The sequence below is a fragment of the Pomacea canaliculata genome, linkage group LG13 (assembly GCF_003073045.1).
Source record: "Pomacea canaliculata isolate SZHN2017 linkage group LG13, ASM307304v1, whole genome shotgun sequence".
NCBI classification, from domain to species: domain Eukaryota; kingdom Metazoa; phylum Mollusca; class Gastropoda; order Architaenioglossa; family Ampullariidae; genus Pomacea; species Pomacea canaliculata.
Window position 1 is genome coordinate 21,482,043 of NC_037602.1, and position 19,388 is coordinate 21,501,430.

Sequence of the window (19,388 nt, forward strand, 5' to 3'; positions counted from 1 at the left end):
TTGGTAGCAGGATAACCCAGGCGTTGAGAAACGCAAAGCAAGAGACGTGATCAATCATATAAATAATTATAAGTTCACATATATATTTATACCTTAATTGCTTGGCGCCTAACAGCGAACTAGAAGGTTCCAGAGGGGTGCGCTAAGCCCCCACCGTCGACTAAGGGCAAATGACATTCAAGGTTGTAAACAGACTTGAGAACGTGCTGTTGTTGTGCTTCAAGCTTTCTGTCTGCATGTCCACTTTTTTTATCTACATCTACGCATTAAACAGAGAGGTCCGCAAACGTTACATTCGCAAAGCGGCGGCGTTTCAAAAATCTCATGTACTTCATATGGGATAATTAATTATAGTCAACATATCCTGAGAAGCAGACATGCAGCACAAAACTCTGACTTTGTTATTAAAATAATAATAATGGCGATGGTGAGCAGCACGCCTGCCCCACTGCGGTCCGCAGCCTGTCCTCTGATTGGCTAACGTCAGCGGAAAGGCGAGTGACGCAAAAAGAAAATGGCCACCTTTGGGTAAGGAGTTACTGATTTATGATTTTGATACAAATTAAGGCTAGAGGTACACATTTCGGCGAATTTTAAAAGCATAGTTGGCAACGGAACGTTCTGTTTACTCCGTAAAAATTAAACTATTATGTAGAAAAAGAGAAATTTTCAATATTTGTGAATTAAACTGAAAAGGTCATCAACAGGACGCCAGTACAGAGTAGACGTGCGCATCGGGATGGGTACTGCTGCGTCAAGATGCGCTTTTGTGGATAGTCATTATTCAATCTGCGATTAGTTTCTTACAGATTGCTATGTGGTAAAACGAACCAATTATTGTATTTAACTTAGTGACGATTTTTTAGACAATTTGTTTCTTTCGTTTGGTGTGGTCAGATTCACGGATTTGCTTCGTTTACATCAGATGTTTTAAAACGTCGATACATTTTTTTAGCATCAAAGCAAAGCGAAGGGTGGTCCCGGATTAAAGAGTCAGTTAACTTGAGGCATAACCAGCCGTCTACAAGTGAAGACAAGAGCACATAGCAACTGTTGCAAGCAGCATTGAATTTATGTTGAAGTGACTTATGAAACATTTTTTTCAGTATTATGTTTTTTGAACCAGATATAATAAAGAAAGCGACAAACCATAATATAAAACAATAATTAACTACTTAATAGTGACCACAACCATATTACAATTACTTATCCAAAGCATCTCGTAACATCATGATTGCTGCTAGATGTAAGCAGTTATCATATTTGGAAGTTCAAACCAGTGGTTCATAATGTTCTTTTCAAACAGTTTTCTAAAATATTGCTCCATGTTCACATTATTTTGTATGTTTTATTTAAGCTATTTTGACCTTCATTAAGAGCAGCATATCTTTGTGTGATCTCAAATCAGCTACGTGCCAAGCCAATTTCAGCAGCAAGAAAAGAGCAGTCTTGAAGCAGCTGCTGAAGCAGCAGCCAAAGTTAATGCTATGCTAATTGCCAAAGGGAAGCTCAGACCCAACCAAGTGAATAATAGTCAGCAGAACCATAAAAAGGTATGTTTAAAGCAGTAGTGCTGCTTCAGCAGTGATTAACGATAGCAAATGTAAGCTGGCTTTCTTTAAAGATAGAACTTCTTGTGGGCAGTTTTAAAATGGCTTCGCCTGGGTTAGGGAATGTAGAAGTACATTTAGTGGTGACTTTTACATGCAGTCAGTTTCCTCTAATTGCTACCTCAAACCTAAGGCAGGGTTACCCTAGCAATAAAACATCTTTCTCAACCAAGTACTTGCTGTTGGGATTTAGAAAGCTGAGGTGAAACGGTTTGCAACTGAACATACTCTCAGGGTTAGGACAGACAATTGAATGTATTCTCTATAAAATAGGGAGAAAAATTAAAGGAGATGAACAGCATATATGACTTATATCTCTATATCTTTCTTTACTTATAAGTGGAGATAACAATATTCAACACTTTCAGCTTATTTCCCTGGTGTCGGACATGAAGTACATATATGCTTGGGTACAAGGTTCATACTTTAAATGTTTTTCCTCTCTTATTCATTTTTGCTCGGTCATCCAGAACAAAACAAACCACACCAGAGCCAAACTAACAGTGGTTTATATCAAGCTCTGTCCTCTTGCTTCCAGCTTTGGATTTTATTGTGCATTTGCAGATCATTTCCCAGAAGTGCATGATGAGTAGCTGCCACAAAAGTGCATATAGTGGTAAGAAAATGGTCTAGTAGAAAGGACATCGAATTCATCAGATGGACAAAGACTGTCATTTCCCAGATTCAGGTTGTAAGAAACAAAAGTATACATAATACTCAGAAAATAAAATAATAATACTATAGTGTAGACACTAGTGTACACTAATGTACATGCATGTTGCACTCAGAACTTAGCTGTTGGAATGCACACATAAATATAAATATACGTATTACAAAACAAAACCACGGGTGCAAAATTAAAATCTAGCCCTTTTGACTGAAGATGTAATCACGGACTACGAGTCATCTCTCCAAAGCCTTTTCCCCGCCCAGCTTTTGTTGCCACCAGGGGAATGAACTGAAAATGTTAAATATTGGTATTGGCTTATGAGTACAATAAGATAAAGAGATACAGAGGAAAATAAAGGAAAAAAGCAATAAAAATCAAGTTTAAACATTCAGTTGTCTTTATGTTTGTGTCATATGCGCTGTTCATCCTTCTCTCCTTTATATTCTATTTTTGTTTCGTTATGGAGAATACATTTAGTCCTAACCAAGACATTATGTTCAGATAGAAGCGGTTTCACCTCACCTCTCAGACCCTAAAGCTTGTCATTTTACTGTCAGGTTAGTCAGCAGGCCCTGTGATCTCTACCCTGCCTATTGTCCATGTAGTAATTTGAGACAACTGGCCATCAGTTTTCAGTACTGCCTGTACTCATACCTTCTTTCACTAGGCCAAAACCATTTTCTTCCTTCGGGTAGATGTTTCGCCTTTCAATCATACTCTGTTATGTTGTTTCAAAGATGACTAGTTTAGCTCATTGGCGATAAACAGTAAACAAGTATTTGAAAAATATATTTTATAAATCTTATTCAGATGTTATTCAGCAATAAGTTTAGCTTTTTCAAATGTTTTCCTTAAAGGCCAGCTCAAACAACATGGTGGCAGCAGAAGTGGAGATAAATGATGCACCACTGGCTTTGCGAAACATGCTGACTCGTGGTCCCACTCAAGAAGAGGTTGGTTTTTATACAGTGTCAAGAGTTTACAAGAATTGTGAAACTGCATCCATTAGTGCACTCTTTTGTTAATAATAATTAAGCTTTTAATTGTTAAGAATTGACAGTTAAACTTTGCTGCAATGTATCACACTCCTCTTTGAGTATTTTTTTTGTAAGCTTGAAAAATATAAGTGAAATTAGAGAGCACTACATGCTCAATTTACAGGATATTTGCAGAGACAAAATCCAATTGTTTCATTATTCATTTTTGCCTTAATTATTATGCATTAACAATAAAGATGTTTTTTAGAATATTCCTATGTGTACAAATATAAAAGCACTTTTTGAAGAAATTTCTTTTTTTAATTTGGTGGTATACAGAGTACATTTTTTTGTCTTGACCTGCTATTGTATGTCAGCCTTTTTACCCATTTCTCCATGATGTAGATTACAAAGTTCAGTGGAGCAGCTGTTTCAACCAGAGGTCGTTACATGACTCCAGTGGAGAAAGGGAAAAACACGGGGTAATTACTTTGTCAGTTTTAGGGACTCTTCATAGTATAATAATAGCTGCTTATGTCAGTTATTAGGGTTACATGAAGGGCTGTGAGATAACCATTAAACACATGAACAATTGTTGTGTCCCATTTGCAATGCTTGTAATGCCTGCTTTCCTCATTTGTTTTTGTTTGCAGTGAAAGGCCACTTTATTTATATGTTCAAGGTCCAACACAAGACTCAGTTAATGGTAGGTCTTCATAATCTAGTTTTTGGTAAATAGCTAATAATTTAGAGAGAGGAATTATTCACATTCCTTCAGCATGCCTTAGTTTCAGTGTCCCTCTCTGCATCTTTGAACCTATGCCTACATTTTTGCCCTCTGTATACATTTGTTAGTGACTGCATTAGTTTTCTACATTTTGAGGGTACTATATCAGGAGAAAAGATATTAAATGATCTAATTATTACCATTATTGTATCATCACTCAGAATTGTTCCGTATTATTTAAAAGTAATGATCAGCACATAGTTTTGTATGGCTTGATAGCAGTTCAGAACTATTTTGGTGTTTATATGTATTTTCAAGAAGATAATAATAAGCGTATTTATATAGCACATTTCTCTACTGTAGAGCTAATTTGATGCGCTGTACACAAAAACAAATGACTGTAATAAAAAGTCAAAGCACATGCAGATCATATGTGCACCACTTGAAATCAAGAGAAATAATAATAATAAAGTATACAGAATAATAAGAACACATGCATGAACACATGCAACATAACATCATCTTGCTCCTATTCGCCCCCAGTGGAGCATATGGCCGCAACCACACCCCACCATCGGACCCGGTTCTGGGCGTTCCTTTCCAGTTGGGACCATGTCATGCCAGCTGTCTCTGCCTCTCTGTGGACTTATCTCCACGTCTGTCTGGGTCTCCCAACCTTGCCCTTGTGGGTTCCAGCCCAGAGCTTGTCTTGTTAAATTGTCGGCTGGCTTTCGTAAAGTGTGACCGATCCAGCCCCGCTTCTGCTTCTCGATGTCTTGGCTGGCAGGTTTTTGGTTGGCTCTCTCCTTCAGGTCTGTATTGGAGATCTTCTCAGGCCATCTGATGTTGAGGATGCGGCGCAGACATCTGTTGACGAATGTCTGTATCTTGTTGGTGATGGCATTTGTCACCCACCATGTATCAGATCCATACAGAAGGACTGACTTTATATTTGTATTATAGATGCGGATCTTGGTGTGTAGAGACAAAGCCTTGGAGTTCCAGATAGTTCGTAGGGTGGGGAATGCAAGCCTGGCTCTGTTTATTCGGCTTCTGACATCTTCATCTGTATCTCCATCTTTGCTGATTATGCTGCCAAGGTAGGTGAAACGGTCAGACTCTGTAATACATTCTCCATGTAGTTGGAGTGGAGTTTCTTGCTTGTTGTTGACTCACATTACCTCCGTCTTCTTGATGTTGATGGTCAGGCCAGTCATTGCTGCTTCTTCTGCGAACCGAGTGAGCTTTGTCTGTGTTCGCTGTTGCTTGTGGGACAACAGGCTGATGTCATCCGCAAAGTCAAGATCCTCAAGTTGCCTGGTGAAGGTCCACTGAACGCCCGTGTTGCTGTTAGAGGTTGTTCTTCTCATGATCCAGTCTATGACGACCAGGAAGATTGTCGGTGAGAGCACACAACCTTGCCTCACTCTAGTCCTCACTGCAAAGGGGTCAGTAAGCTTTCCGTTGTGGATCACCTGGTATGTCAAGTCCTCATACAGCTGCTGGATGATTGCAATGAACTTTGGTGGAAATCCGTAGTGCTGCATCAGTTTCCAGATGGTTTCCCTGTCTACGGAGTCAAAGGCCTTCTCAAAATCCATAAAAGTGCAACATAACATGCAAATGCTATATACATATAGAATGAAAATGGGAAGATGATACATATGGAGCCAGTAGTCGCTCCCAGCTTGCTCAATCCAGTTGAAAATTGCAAGCGAGGTTGCAAATTCTGCTATCCAAACAACATTTCCAGTCACAGGATGGACCAAATAGACACAATTCGTTATTATTTTTCCTGCTCATAGAGTAGTTTGCAAAATGCTTCTCGGAAAACTTTAATATCCAATAAGGTCGTAAGCCAGGGAAGCAGCGCAAATCCACTGATGTAATAATTACAAAATATTTTCAAATAGTCATCATCCGGAATGTCACAAATCTAGAGATGATTTATATATTGTTTTGATTTTTTACAATTTTTGTTTGAGACTGTTATTTTAGTTTTTATTTAATGTTTGCCTTTACAGTTGCTGTGCAGAGAATAAATGAAATATTGACTGGTGGCAAGAATGGCAATGGTACAGGTGGTGGGTTGGTGCGTACACCGGGCCCTGGCCCACCTCATCCTCCAGGTCCACCACCAGGACCAGGGCTTCTGCCAGTCCCTGGCATTCCCATGCCACCTGTACATCAACCTCCTCCCATGCTTGCAGCACCCATCCAACCACCAGAACTGCAGCAGGTTAGTGTTAATATTATAGGAGTTAAAGAACAGGCAAGTACATCACAGTTTTAAATTCTTAATTACAATGCAATATACATTTGGATCAATTCACACCCAATTATGCATATCTATGAACTCACAAATTGTAGAAGAAAATTCTCTTTCAAATGGTAGTTGTGTTTGTCAAGATTTTTATAGATTTGCATCTTAATTTTGCAGCACTTTCTATGATTTCATTTTGTCCAGCTTTGTTTTGTGTCTGGCACAATTTTACAGATAACAGTGGTAGAGGAAAAGCTATATATTGGGCTTGAACATGCTCCACCCAGCTTCGATGTGAAAAACAAAATCCTTGGGCCTGGTGTAAGTGATTGTTATCTTTTTATTGCAAGATACCTTAATGTAGAAGCTGTATTCACCACAGATGACTTTTGAGTGTATGGTAATTTTTTTTTTTTTTTTATTTAATCTATTAAATACTTATGTGCAAAGACTGGATTCTCTATAAACTTTCTATAATTTATTAAAGGTAAGAGATTTGAACATTTGTTATCTTGGTAGTTGAGTAGGTTCAGCGTCAGAGCTTTGAAGCAATATTGCTAACAGTAATTATTTATATCCATGTTTCTTTGGCAGGGAAGCTACCTAATGCACATACAAGCAGAGACAGGTGCCAAGGTGATGTTGCGAGGGAGGGCTTCAGGTGTCCCAGAGCTCAGCACGGGAAGAGAGTCCTATGAGCCAATGCATATCCATATTCAGTAAGTTCTAATAAAGTGTTAATGCATGGTAGACTGGGTATGATTAAACAGAAAGAATGTTGCTGTTAATCAAGAGAAAAGTATTTCATCATCGAAGTCAAATAAAATAATGCAAAGTCTAGGAAATTTTTTGTGTTTATTTGTTTTGGCATAAGCATAAGCCATTTTTTTAGCTCCCCACCCCCCCCCCCCCCAAAAAAAAAAAAAACAACCAAGAAATAATCTTGAAAAACTTCAGCATTTTGTACAAATTCAAAGAAAGTAAGAGACACTTTTCTGCAATGTAATGTTCAAAAAATATATTACAATGACAATAACACATGCAACAATAAAGTCCTATGAGAACAGGAATTTCCATTTGAAAAATATAAAGAAATATGATTTTTCCATGTCCATAAATAAATAATAAGCAGGAGAAAATAGGTAGGCATAAATGATTCTTGTCACTAATTCATTGATTTTTTAAAATATGTTACGTAGGTAAGTGCAGATCATTGTATTCCTTGTTTCAGACATCCCAGTATGCTGGGTCTACAGCAGGCCAAACAGCTTGCTGAAAACTTGATTCAGACTGTAAGCAGTATTTTGTTGATTTCAAAAGTATAAATGTTTTATGTGGCTGTGTAATGACTGTAGTCAGTAGGTGATTTGGGGAAACTTTTAGGAATGATTTGATTGCAGGTTTTTTTAATGAACCTGCTCTCAACTTTATAAGGATTTTTTTGTGATTTTTGGAGACAGGTTAAAAATAGAACGTTTATTTTATGAAGGAAAATTTTTATTTGCCATAATGTATTTTTCAAGGTAAGGGGGGGGATGTATGTAGCATGTTTAGGGTGTCTCATTTCTAAAGAAGTATATACATTTTCTTTTGGAAAAGTTTTTAAATAGGTTTTATACTGATGGTAATTGTTTCTAAAGTTTGCTGAATGGCTGAAGGTGAAAGCAAAGGAGTGCCACATGCCTTCAACAAGACAGGAGCAGCAGGGCAAACAGTCTCATTTTACATGTGCCATTTTACTGTCTGAGCATCCATATATATATTACAGCTTACATCCTAAATATTTTCTTATGACAGATCTTATAAAGATAACAGTATATGTACCGAGTTTGGTTTATTGCATGATCCTAAAGGAGATATTCAGTTTATGCTTCAGACCATTGTCCTTTATACAGCACTTGCCAACTGTTCTTGCACTGTTTCATCTGCTGTGCTTTTTGAAGAGAAAGTGACAGTGAAGAAATAAAGCATGACATTGAAGAAGAAGAAGATACTATGATTTAGTTTTAAGCTGTTCTTACGTATCTGACTCTTGTTGTGTTAATCGGAAAAACAGGAAAGGGTCCTTTTTGCTTTTTATTTTTTACTTTTTTATTTTTTTGTTGGTGGTGGTCTTTTTATGTATGTGAGATTTTCTTTCTATAATTATTAATAATAAAAATTTAAACTGTTGTTTTGCAGCTGCTGATTTAACTTGAAAAAGATTTGTTCAGTCAATCTAACGACTTTATGTTAGTTTGTAGATTACCAATAAGAATAGTAATTTGGGGGAATCCTTTGGGATTTTGAACTTCTTTCATCATCACAACTTGCCAGTATACTTCATTATTTGTGACCTAATTTTTCTGCTAGGCAGTTTTTTTTTTAACAAAAGTGAAATAATTATATTTTTATATAAGTTTTGTTTTGGGTTTTTGGGTATCTTCTTGTGTTTTTATGTATACACGTGCTTATATTTAAATAAAAACTTTTCAGTCCATCTAGTCTCATTGGTTTACCCTCAAAAACGTTAACACCAATTCCCCCCCACTCCATCAATCCCTCCCCCACTCCAACTCCCCAGAAAGAAAAGGTTTCTAGGTGAAAATGTTGATAGTTATGTAACACCCACAGTGAGCTAACCACAGAAATTCATAAACTTATCTGTCGCTGGCTGAAATCCAGCTTGCCGACACTGGCAATATGTATATTGTGATTAAGCGAAAAATTGAAACGACGCAAGGGACTGTATTACGATTTTTAAAGTTTTAATCCAAGCAGATTCTTTTATAAAACATGCTCAGTTTTATTTTATAAGTTGTTTCTCATTGTTAACTATGGAGTTCACATTTCTGTGCCGGACTTTGCCCCCCCCCCCCTCCCCTTGCATCTTTCTTTTTATCTCCCTTTGTTCTTTACGCACGCACACACACACATGCACATGGTTTCATCACTAGAAGCAAAATACTAGGTTGACTATCGCAAATACTTGGTAATACATAAATCCAGTCTGTGTTATCCTACACTCGCTAATAGGGCAAGTTGTGATACCTGTCCAGCAGACGATGTTTAAAAGGGTTAATTTTTAAAAGATTAAATTGCTTTGTTTTCCCAAATCTATCGTTGCTGATCAGTATGTGGTCTGACTGAAATAATGTCTTCAATTTAATTCCTTTTGCTTTAACTAGGAAGAGAACACTTTTCATACTTTGCCTGCTGGATAGTGAGGGGTAAAGTTAGATATTTTATTCTTTGCTTAGAAACTTTTTATATATCTTGCATGTAAGAAGTTACGACGAGTATTGATGCTGTAGATTCACAAGTTTTTTTGTGGTCCAGTTATGGACCATTGCTGTGATCAGTACTTCCATGTTTCTTCTTTAGGTCCAACAAACGTACGCCACTTTTCAGCAGGCTTTGGCCGCGCTTCCGTCTCCAGCTGTTGTCCCTGGGCCCACTGCCTTTATTACTGGCATTCCTCAGCCCAGTAAGTTGACGCTAATCCAGTTAGTTTGTCTCACTCCACAGCAGTTTAGGAGAAAAAAAGGTTGAGCTGGACTGCTCCTCCACTGTAACAGAACCATGGCTTCGTTGAGGGCAATCTAGTTACAGGCCCATCCCTGAAAGAAAACTAGTTGCTGTTTGTTTCTGAATGAGTTTTATCTTTTGTTTGTCCGCATGTCTGAATCTTTATAAATGTGTCCTTTTTTCTGTTCTTCCCCAAATTTCCCCTTAACAGCTACTTCAATCACCAACTTTAATCATGTGATTGACAGTGTTTTGAAAGAAGCAATTTGTGTTATATGTTGGTTTATTTGGATAGGACTGTGCTGGTGAGCAGTAGACATCCTTCAGAGTATCATAGAAATTAGCATTGGTTTTAATTAACCATGTCACCAGTTGTAAAAATAAATATATGGGTTTTGATTTTGCTTGCAGGTAAGCAGGAAAAAATTTAAAGTTGACAGTTTTATGAAACCAAAGTCTTTGCATAAAATATTTTGAGTCAGAGTTATTTTCTGGGCTTTGTTTGGTGGTTTTTCATGCAACTGTTAAATGTAACTCAGATTTCATTCCCATCATGATTTCAGCTGCAATAAAGTGGTGCTTGCTTATAAGCAAATTAGGCTATGTGTATTGGCAAAGGTTTTTAATTTGTTTTTCTTTTAGTCAAATCAAGTACCTTTTAGGAGAAGGATTTATCATTTTTATTGCAGATTTTAGGACCAGAGACATTCGGAGCTTTTTTTTTTTTCCTTAACATATTTACACTGTTATAGAAAAAAATACACGTGTTGATGTAACTATTTTCACATGTCAGAAACTATGTGGCATCTGCTAAAGACTTTTGGTGCATAATAACGTGTTCTGGCATGTATTCTTGCTGCTATTTTTGGGCATGCACACAGTTTGTCATGAGGAATGTGAGATGTAGAGTGATTGGGAATGATGGTTGCTCATTAGCTTTTTTATGTTTGACCATATGTTGCCCTGAAGAACTGTAATCAAAGATGCCTGAAAATAAAAACTGAAGGGAACTTGGGAGTGAAAGGTTAACTCACCTCAAATGTGAAATTAAGGTCAAGGTGCCTGGTAGACAGAATAATGCTAACTGCTTTCATTAACTAACTGCCTGTTGCAGTGCCGCAATTATACAGATGCTAACAAGGCATTGCCCACTCAAGGAGCCTGTTTTTGTAATGTCACTGAAAATAATGCTTTGACATTGGTCAGAACTACAGTGTTCAAAAGCGCGTACTTCATGAACTGAATGGGAGTTTGTATTCAGTATATAGGAAATAGTACAGTGTTTATATATGATTATAAATATCACAAAGATCATATTAACAAAAACATTTTTGTAGCGCATTTCCCTGCCAGCGGCTAGGTCAGTGTGCTGTGACAAACGATAGGCTTCTCACACGCACCACCCCACCCCCCCAAAATAAAAAAAAACTAATACAAGGTATGAAAAATCATCCTTAACCTGTTTATTTTATACTTGGGTTAACCTTTGATAAATAGCAAATGATGAAAAAAAGGTTCTCTGGACTTCTTTTTTTTTTTAATTTGCCTGCCTCATGAATTTTTCCACCTGAACAGGTCCTGAATTTTGTGTGGCTGGATGATCCTGAGTGGACTTTTCCAGGACATTGGAAAAGAATGTCATGAATAGGTAGTCATTAAGTTAGAGCTGTTAAGAGAAAGTAAAATCACTGTACATTTGAACTTTTTCAGCAGCAGCATCTTTTGTTTGACCATTTAACAGTTCCCATGGCATGCCTCGTGATGATCATTGAGTGTTAACTGCTAACCACCAGAGAAAGAAGGATACAGAACACTTGTTGACAATATTGATGTCTGTCTATGTGTGTATGTATATGTCGGTGTGAAAGTTACCATCATTTAAGCAGATTTGAGGGGTCTTTAGCATATGATGATGCCAGGTTTGGGGGCAGGGAATGTGGGGTGGTGGTGTTAATGGTATGGAGTTGTAATTCATTTTATACTGCTTTTGTCTGCTGTGTAACCCTTGCAATATTCAAAGATGTTAAGTTGCAGATTTTGAGGCAGTGTCCCTTCTCTTTGGTTCTGTCATCACTCATTTGGTTTTTCTTTAGTTAACTGGAAGTCTGACATTTGGAACAGGGTTGACTTGCAGTAGAACTCGCCATGGGTCATGTATCAGCATCATTTGAGCCAGAAGCCACAATTTACTTGACTGTGTAGATAATGTCTGTAGCTGTGCTAACTTCCAAGAAAATGACTCCTAAAGACTTGACGTGCATGTCAGATCTGTAAATTACATTTTAATACCCTAAAGTTGTGATGCAAAGCTTTTTCAAGAACCCCCGTCTCGTTCGTTTTCCAACCAGTAGTCTTAAAAATTAGGAATTGAAAAATGTCATGAGTAGTTTATTTAATATAATGGTGAATCTCCTGGGAAGAAAGAAGGTGTCCCACTGCTTTTCTATAGGTGGGCCATTGATACAACTTCCCTACAGTACCTGAAAATGCTTGTAGAACATTTTCTGTGCATCAAGGTCCTCACAGGAGCTACATGCAAGCATACATTCTTTTCAAATCAACCAAAAGCGACATGACAAAAATTTCATATGAAAAAGTGGTCATTATTTCATAGAAAGAAGAGTTGATAGTAGTGGCCTAAATGCAGTGGCTCATAAAAACATGATGCACTTTTTTCACAGTTTGTTTTTAAATACACATTGCTAACCCTTTAACGGTGTTTCATCAGTTGTTGGTCGTGCATACAAAAAGTAATCACCTGAAAATCTAGAGAATCTGTCATAAAAACCTTCACGGCTGCATTTTTTTTGTTTGTTTGTTTTTTGTTTACTAATGCATGTCTTGATTTATACAAAAAAAACTACATGTTTATTACCATTTTATGAAATATGGTGAGTGCATTGTCAGATTCTCTAGATTGTAGTCTTCTACCTTCTACCTACAGACCATAAGATCAAAGTCCTCAAAGACTTTGACCTTCTGTCAGTACATGTTCGATATTTTAGGATGACGAGGGGAGACCAAAACTGATGCTGTAAAAGTGGGAAGTAGAAATAGACAAAGTAACAACAGCACATAACTACTATCCATCACTTTGTGCATGTCACGACAGTGTGAGAACCCTCAACACTTTGTTTTCATTTCTAACAGTGCTCTCATTGCAATGTAACCTTAGTTGCTGGCATGGCATCAAACCAACAACCACCCTAGCAGTGCTGGAGTCCATTGAAGTTTTAACCTTTATTTCTGCAAAAATGCCTGAATGTTACAGCAGACTTGCCATCCTGCCATGCCATTGTGAACAAGAACAGTGTGGTCATAATAATTGCAGAATATGTGGTAATGATCACATTTAATATAAAGAAAAGAAGTTGGTATTAAGTGGCAATTGATTGACTTGGCTAACTCTTTATGGCGTGGTTTCCATCCCATCATTTATTATGTCAGATGGCACACCCAAAGGCAGCCTGCTGCTGACACCTGGGCAATTTTCTTGAGAGTGAAATATTTTGTTCAGTAAATCTTGTTTTGGGTGATGGGCAGTGTTCAGCAATTTGGTCCAGATGGTTTCATGTTACTCCTTTATGGTCCATGAGCACTGTTCTGTCCAGAGTCGCAGATTTCATTTTTCCAGATGTTAATTGAACCTGTTTTCATTTTGTATTCAGAGGCTGACTTTTGAGATGGTGTAATGAATGGGTGTAAAGTGCATGTGTGGATGTGTTCGCAAGTGTATTCTGGGGAAGAGGTCATTGGCAGGGTTGGTTGTATTCGTTAGTTGTGAGCTGATTCACAAAATATTAGTTCTAACACTTTAATTTTTTTTCTCCATTGCAGATAGCAAAAAGAAATTTTTAAACTGTGTGTTACCTACAGGCTTGATGCTTTTGAGACTTCAACTTAAAATCCTAGGTCAATTCTGTTAACCATTATGTTTTAACTTGAAAGCATTTGTCATTTAGTGTCAAACAGTACAACTCTTTGTATTTTGTGTGTAAAAAAACTGACATGTCTGCTGGCTTTGTCTTATGCACTCTTGTCATTGTCCTACAGCATCCATATCGGAGGCCGCACTGATGGGTCCTCCTCCAGGAATGGCAGGCCTAACTGGCTTGCCAGATTCCCAGCTTGTACAGTCTGCTTCAGGTAGGGCTGTTGGACAGCATCCACTTGCAAGGGCTTTAGGCTTGGGTAAAAAATTCATTATCTTGTTTCTTATCTTGCTGGAAGGCAGTCATTGAATAAAATACTTTTAGCATGATGAATGTAGCATTAACAGAAAATGATGGTGACTATTGTTCAGCTTTTTTTGTGTCTGTTTTCCTGTTAGGCTTACAGCCAACACAGACTGTTATTGTGCCAAGTTCTTCCATTTCGTCTGTCATCATGCCTGCCGGCACTATTGCATCCTTATCAGCAATAAATCCAGGTATAGATAAGATTAAGTCTATGCAACCTGTTTTTCTGTCTGTAAATTGTACCAGTGTAACTCAGTTTTGTTCACTGTAGTATTTCATTTTTTTAATAATTTCCAAAGATGGTGAAGTTATATTTTGTCTGGATCTTTTTCAGATTGTCATTGCTGTCAAAAGTAATATTTAAAATGGTAATATTTGTGTTTGTCTTTTAGCTTGAAGTTAGTTACAGCTTTTAATGCAAAAGTCTTAAGAAATCTTGATAATAGTTCATTTTAATAATCTGTAGATTTGTTATTGAGTCATTTTTGATAAATAGTTCTAGCCAGTTTGCACATTGCAGCTCTAGGTAACCATGGAGGTCAGCCAGGTGCACCTGGTGTGATGCTGCCAACCACACTGAGTCTCACCTCTGTTCCCATAGTCAGCACTATGCCCATAACAACACAGACACACATCCTTCAAGCTCCTCATGGAGGTCAGTTTTTCTCTGAATGTATGTGCAGAGGTGTTTGTGTGTGTTTGCATGGATGTGCATGTATGGCTGCTTTAATTGGTTATCTTCAGCATTTTCAGTGTTGCTTTGGGGCTACAAAATTATAGAATTTCTTTCGCATTCATTTCAGACATTTGTTAAATAATATACTCTAGTGAGGTTAACCACTGTTTAGAGCTATTTGTTCTCCTGGCAAGCTTGTACCAACATTCTTCTTTGAACATAATTGCTTCCAACTTACAACTGAGAAATGGTCTTAAACAGCTAGAACTTGTGTGTCATACTCCAGCTGCTTGTTATCTAAATTATTTGTTCTTTGTAGAAGTTATTGGGGGTACATCGAGCTGGATGTCATACTTTGACATCGCTGTATTCTAATATATGTGATCTTACTTTGTTGGGGGTTTTTTCTTCCTACTCAGCACTTGATATAGGGCAACAACAGCTGATCATGAACCAGGTGCCAGCACCTCAGTCACTGGCCCAGATGAGCCTTGCTCCTCAGATGTCAGCCCCCACATCTCTTCCCGTGTCTATGGCTTCTCTTGTGTCAATGCCCAGCCAGCTTCCTCCTGCTGCCTCTTATCCAGGTCTCCAGGCAACCATGCATCTGATGTCCCAAGCAGCACCTTCATCTGTCCCACCTGGTCTTGGTCCCCCTTCACCTATGGCAGGACCACCACCTGGACCGGCACCACCATTCCAGACAATCTATAGTGCTGTTAGTATTCTTTTTCCTTTGTGTGGCTAACACATACAAAGTACAGTTATTTTTGTTTTGTTTTATTCATTCTGACTCACAAAGCTTACAAATGAAATTCATTCTCTGAGGGTCCAATGTGGAGAATAGATACACTTTTATAAAAGGAATCTAGAGGCGTAATGTTGCTGTGCAGATGTCACCCTTGTATATCAAGAAAATATTACAGACATGAATGAATCACATCACAGCTTTCCATGAAAAGGAAGGGAAAATGAAATCAACAGTTATTGGCTGTTGTTTCCAGGAACAGGTGGGCAGTGGGCCACCATACAACCCCATGTCAACATCACTGCTTATCTCCACATCCCCATCATCTGTCATCTACTCGGTAGCTGCCAGTTCCTCTTTGGTCACAAACACACCAACCAAAGATGTTGAGCCAATGAGACGTCGCTTTACTGAAGAGAAAGATGATAAGATTCCAGAAAACTTGCTTGGTTACCAGGTGGAGTACTTTTGTGTCATGTGTTGTAAACAGGTGTGAGTTTTGTTTGTTTTTTTTTTTTTTTTTTGCTTTAAAAAGTTACTGTTGAGAAAAGCTTGTGTGTTCCGAAGGCTGTAATGCCAAGAAAACCTCTGTAAAATTTTTAGTGTGCATGGGTTTCCTACAAGTATCGGCTGAAAGACTTTACTTGGTGCAAAAATATATCCATAAATGCATTCATTACTTGTGTCATTCAGCATGGGCCTCCTCACCTTGTTAACCTGGTGTGCCCAAGTCCTCCACCACAAGGTCAGCCAGGAATGCCCCCTGGTCAACCTGGATTGCCCCCAGGGGCTCCCACATTATCTCAGGGACAATCAGGACTTCCCCCTCACCAGTCAGGTTTGCCTCCTGGGCATCCAGGCCATTTGACCCTGTTGCAAGCCCCAGGCACTCTACCTCCAGGACAACCTCCCATGCAGCCAGGGCTCCAGCCTGGCCACCTGGGGCTCCAGCCTGGTCTGGGCCATGTGCACCATGGCATTCCTACCTCATTTGCTGTGCAGTCTCTTCATGCTATTCCTGGTCATCCTGGCCCCCCACCACCTGGAGCTCCTCCTGTATCACAGACATATTTATTGCCTCCTTCTTCCATATCAGATGATGGTCGGTGAGTGTCAGTAGCAACCTTTTATCAGCCTTTTTGCAATCTCTTTTCTCTTGTGCATGTGGATGGCAAGAATGGATACATATGGATGGATCCCATGAGGTCATTCTATTTTCATATTTATTGTAAATTAGTTTATAAAACAAATTATGCCTATGGTGTTTATGATGTCTTGCTTGCATCTTTGTTTTTAGAAATAGGATTCTTGTTGGGATTCCTATTTTCTCTTTCAACTTAGATTTAGAAACCTGCTGTTCATTGCCATTTCTAGTCAAAAGTCAGGATGAACTCCATGCACCACACTGTCTTTGTCAGGTTTACCATGTCCGCAATCAACACTGCTGCTGGGTTGATGCCACCGCCACCTCCGCCTGTTGCAGTGCCACCACCTAACGGAGAAGTTGTACCAGGTGGGAGGGAGCACAGCAAGCATCTCATGCCACCACCCTCCTCACGACCTGAAAAGCACAGATCTTCACCTAGCGGTTTGTTTTATGGTATTAGTAGGCCTTTTTGCAAACAGGGGTTTCATATTGGAAGTGATCACATTAACAAAACTGAAACAACAGAAAGCTGAAAATCCGTAGATATGAAGTAAAAGAGTTAGGGCAAGAATGTGTTTGGATTGGACATCCTAAAGTGGCAAATGGGAGATAAAAATGTGAGACTTGTTAAATTTATAAGGAACAAGAAAGCTACAAAAAAGTGAATATGTTCTCTGTGGTAATCAAGAAATTGCTGTGCAGGTGGAGGTAAGCGAAATGCATCCAACGGAGACCGTGGCTCAGAACAGGATAGAAAACGAAGGAAAGGCAAGTAGATCTTTTAGTTTGGCTTTTATCACTTTGGATCTTGGATATGTTGAGCTTGCATATGTTCCTGTCATTCAGAAGGCCTTCATTGTTGCTCATTATACAAGCCATTTTTCCATCGAGGAAGAGTATAAAAAGCAGCTTTTGTATTTAAAAATATTGCTTTGTGACTGTTCATATGTTCATACCAGTTATCTCTCTCTTTTTTTTTAATACCACTCAGTGTTCTGATAACTGTGCTTGGTGTTAATTTTACTTTACTAATCTTTACTAATCAGCAGAGACTGGATCAGATGAAGAAGAGGGTAGAAGCCAGTCACCATCAGTCCATCGTGACTCTCCAAAGCCAGAGGCTCCAGGCCAGGTTTACCAAGCATCTTCTCCAGCATATAGCCCAACACGGGAACAGTCTCCTGGTCCCCCGCAACTGCCCTCCCCACTACCACAGCATCCCCACTACCAGCAGTTTGACCCTAGCCAAGGCTTGCCTCCACACATGGTGCACACTCTTCCTGCAGTCAGCCATGGGCCTCCCCCATTTGATCAGCAGGTGCCGCCGCCTCCTCCTCATCAGCACTTTATGGAACCTGGGGCACAACCCCCACCACCTCCATTGCAATATCAAGAAATTGCTCACCAATTCCCTCCCCCTGGGCCACATGGACCTTTGGTTGGACACAATCAGGCTGAGCTGATGGTGGCTTCTGTCAGCCAAGCCCCACCCAGTCATAGTCCCTACCCACCTTTCTCCCAGACCTACAGCCCGTCTGCACCTCCCAGTCAGTACATCGTAAGTCATCCGGCTGCTACGCCCTTGGGATACACCACCCCACAGTTCATGCCTCAGCACCCGGGACAGGCTCCGCGTTTGCATCCACACCAGGGCCCCCCTCCACCTCCACCACCTGTGTCATCACCACACTATCACCCTGTGCATGCTCCACCTCAGGCCTACTGGCATACTTGAAATTCAGCTGGATTTTGATATCCTGGAGCAAATGTGGCGAGATGTTGATTCTACCCAGAACCCTTCCATAAAGCTAAGGCATTGTAAGGATGTTGAGCTTTATTTGTAATATGGAAGTTTCACTAGGGCAGGCACTTGCTTCAGGTTCTGCTTTGTAGGATGATGGTAGCATCAGATGCTAAAATCTTGCCCAAGTGAATCAAAAGTTGAGAGGTGCATAAATAAAGTCATGGACTGGCAGTCGATAACCCTGACCTTATGCCGAGAAGTGTACTCTGCCATTTGTAGTGTTTGTGAAGCATAAAGATGGCGTTGGGTATGTGACAATGTGAAGGCAGGTCAGTTTATTGAAAATAAGTGTCCGATTGATAGACTTTGCAAAGCAAGATTTACAACTGCTTGAACAGGCATCATTGCCACAGAAATCATTGCCTTCTCAGTCAAGAGGGTTGCTCATAAAGCTTATACTACAAGTGTAATGATTTTAATTTTTAATTGCAGTTGCAATTGTTTCCTTTATCACTGTATATATTATGAACAGCAGCTTGCTGTCTCGTTTTTTGTTTGTTTTTTTTAATTGTGTTTTCCTAGGCTACCAATGGCTTTCATCTTTGCACTTTCTTGGAAGTAAGTTTGTGTGCATGCTTGTGTATCTGTGCATGCATGTATGAATGTCAGCATCAGCAAACAATGAGCACCATTGGTGAGGATAAATTGTTGACCGTTGCATGTGAGCATAATTTATGGGTGTGCAGATGAAAATAAACAGTTGTTTGACGTTGCATTTTGTTGGCTTTCAGGACTGGGTAATGCAATTCATTCGTGTGACCATGAATTTGTTGAAATATAGCCACCCACTCACGAGAGGTAAGAACCAATAAAGTCCAAGTTTCAGTTATAATGACTACCTCTCTCCCTCATGTTCACGCATGCACATGTACTGTGGTTGCACTATGTTCAATTCTGCAGCTCATTTTAAAATGTGTGTGCACTTTATCAAAATCAAAACAAACTTTGTCTGTCGAAAATACCCAGGACAGAAATTTTTCTTCGCTCACAAGGGCAGGCATACATACTCAACATTTAGCAC

The 19,388-nt window shown here is 39.1% G+C and overlaps 1 protein-coding gene across 5 annotated transcripts; it reads left to right on the plus strand.

Moving 5' to 3' along the window:
* The first annotated feature begins 380 nt into the window (after positions 1 to 380).
* On the plus strand, positions 381 to 19,080 carry LOC112553910 (extensin-like). 5 transcript variants are annotated; one of them, XM_025221393.1, is made up of 19 exons: positions 381 to 528; positions 1,409 to 1,553; positions 3,138 to 3,233; positions 3,663 to 3,739; positions 3,911 to 3,963; positions 6,009 to 6,223; positions 6,482 to 6,568; positions 6,842 to 6,966; positions 7,479 to 7,539; positions 9,611 to 9,713; positions 13,808 to 13,900; positions 14,085 to 14,183; positions 14,513 to 14,647; positions 15,088 to 15,386; positions 15,673 to 15,873; positions 16,110 to 16,522; positions 16,835 to 17,016; positions 17,266 to 17,331; positions 17,610 to 19,080. In XM_025221393.1, the coding sequence occupies exons 1-19, from the start codon at positions 515 to 517 to the stop codon at positions 18,296 to 18,298; spliced, it is 3,153 nt and encodes a 1,050-aa protein (XP_025077178.1). In that variant the 5' UTR covers positions 381 to 514; the 3' UTR covers positions 18,299 to 19,080. The 5 variants fall into 5 exon arrangements, with proteins under 5 accessions (XP_025077178.1, XP_025077179.1, XP_025077180.1 ...); XM_025221394.1 differs by having other exon boundaries at positions 17,613 to 19,080; XM_025221395.1 differs by having other exon boundaries at positions 16,835 to 17,004.
* Positions 19,081 to 19,388: the final 308 nt, after the last annotated feature.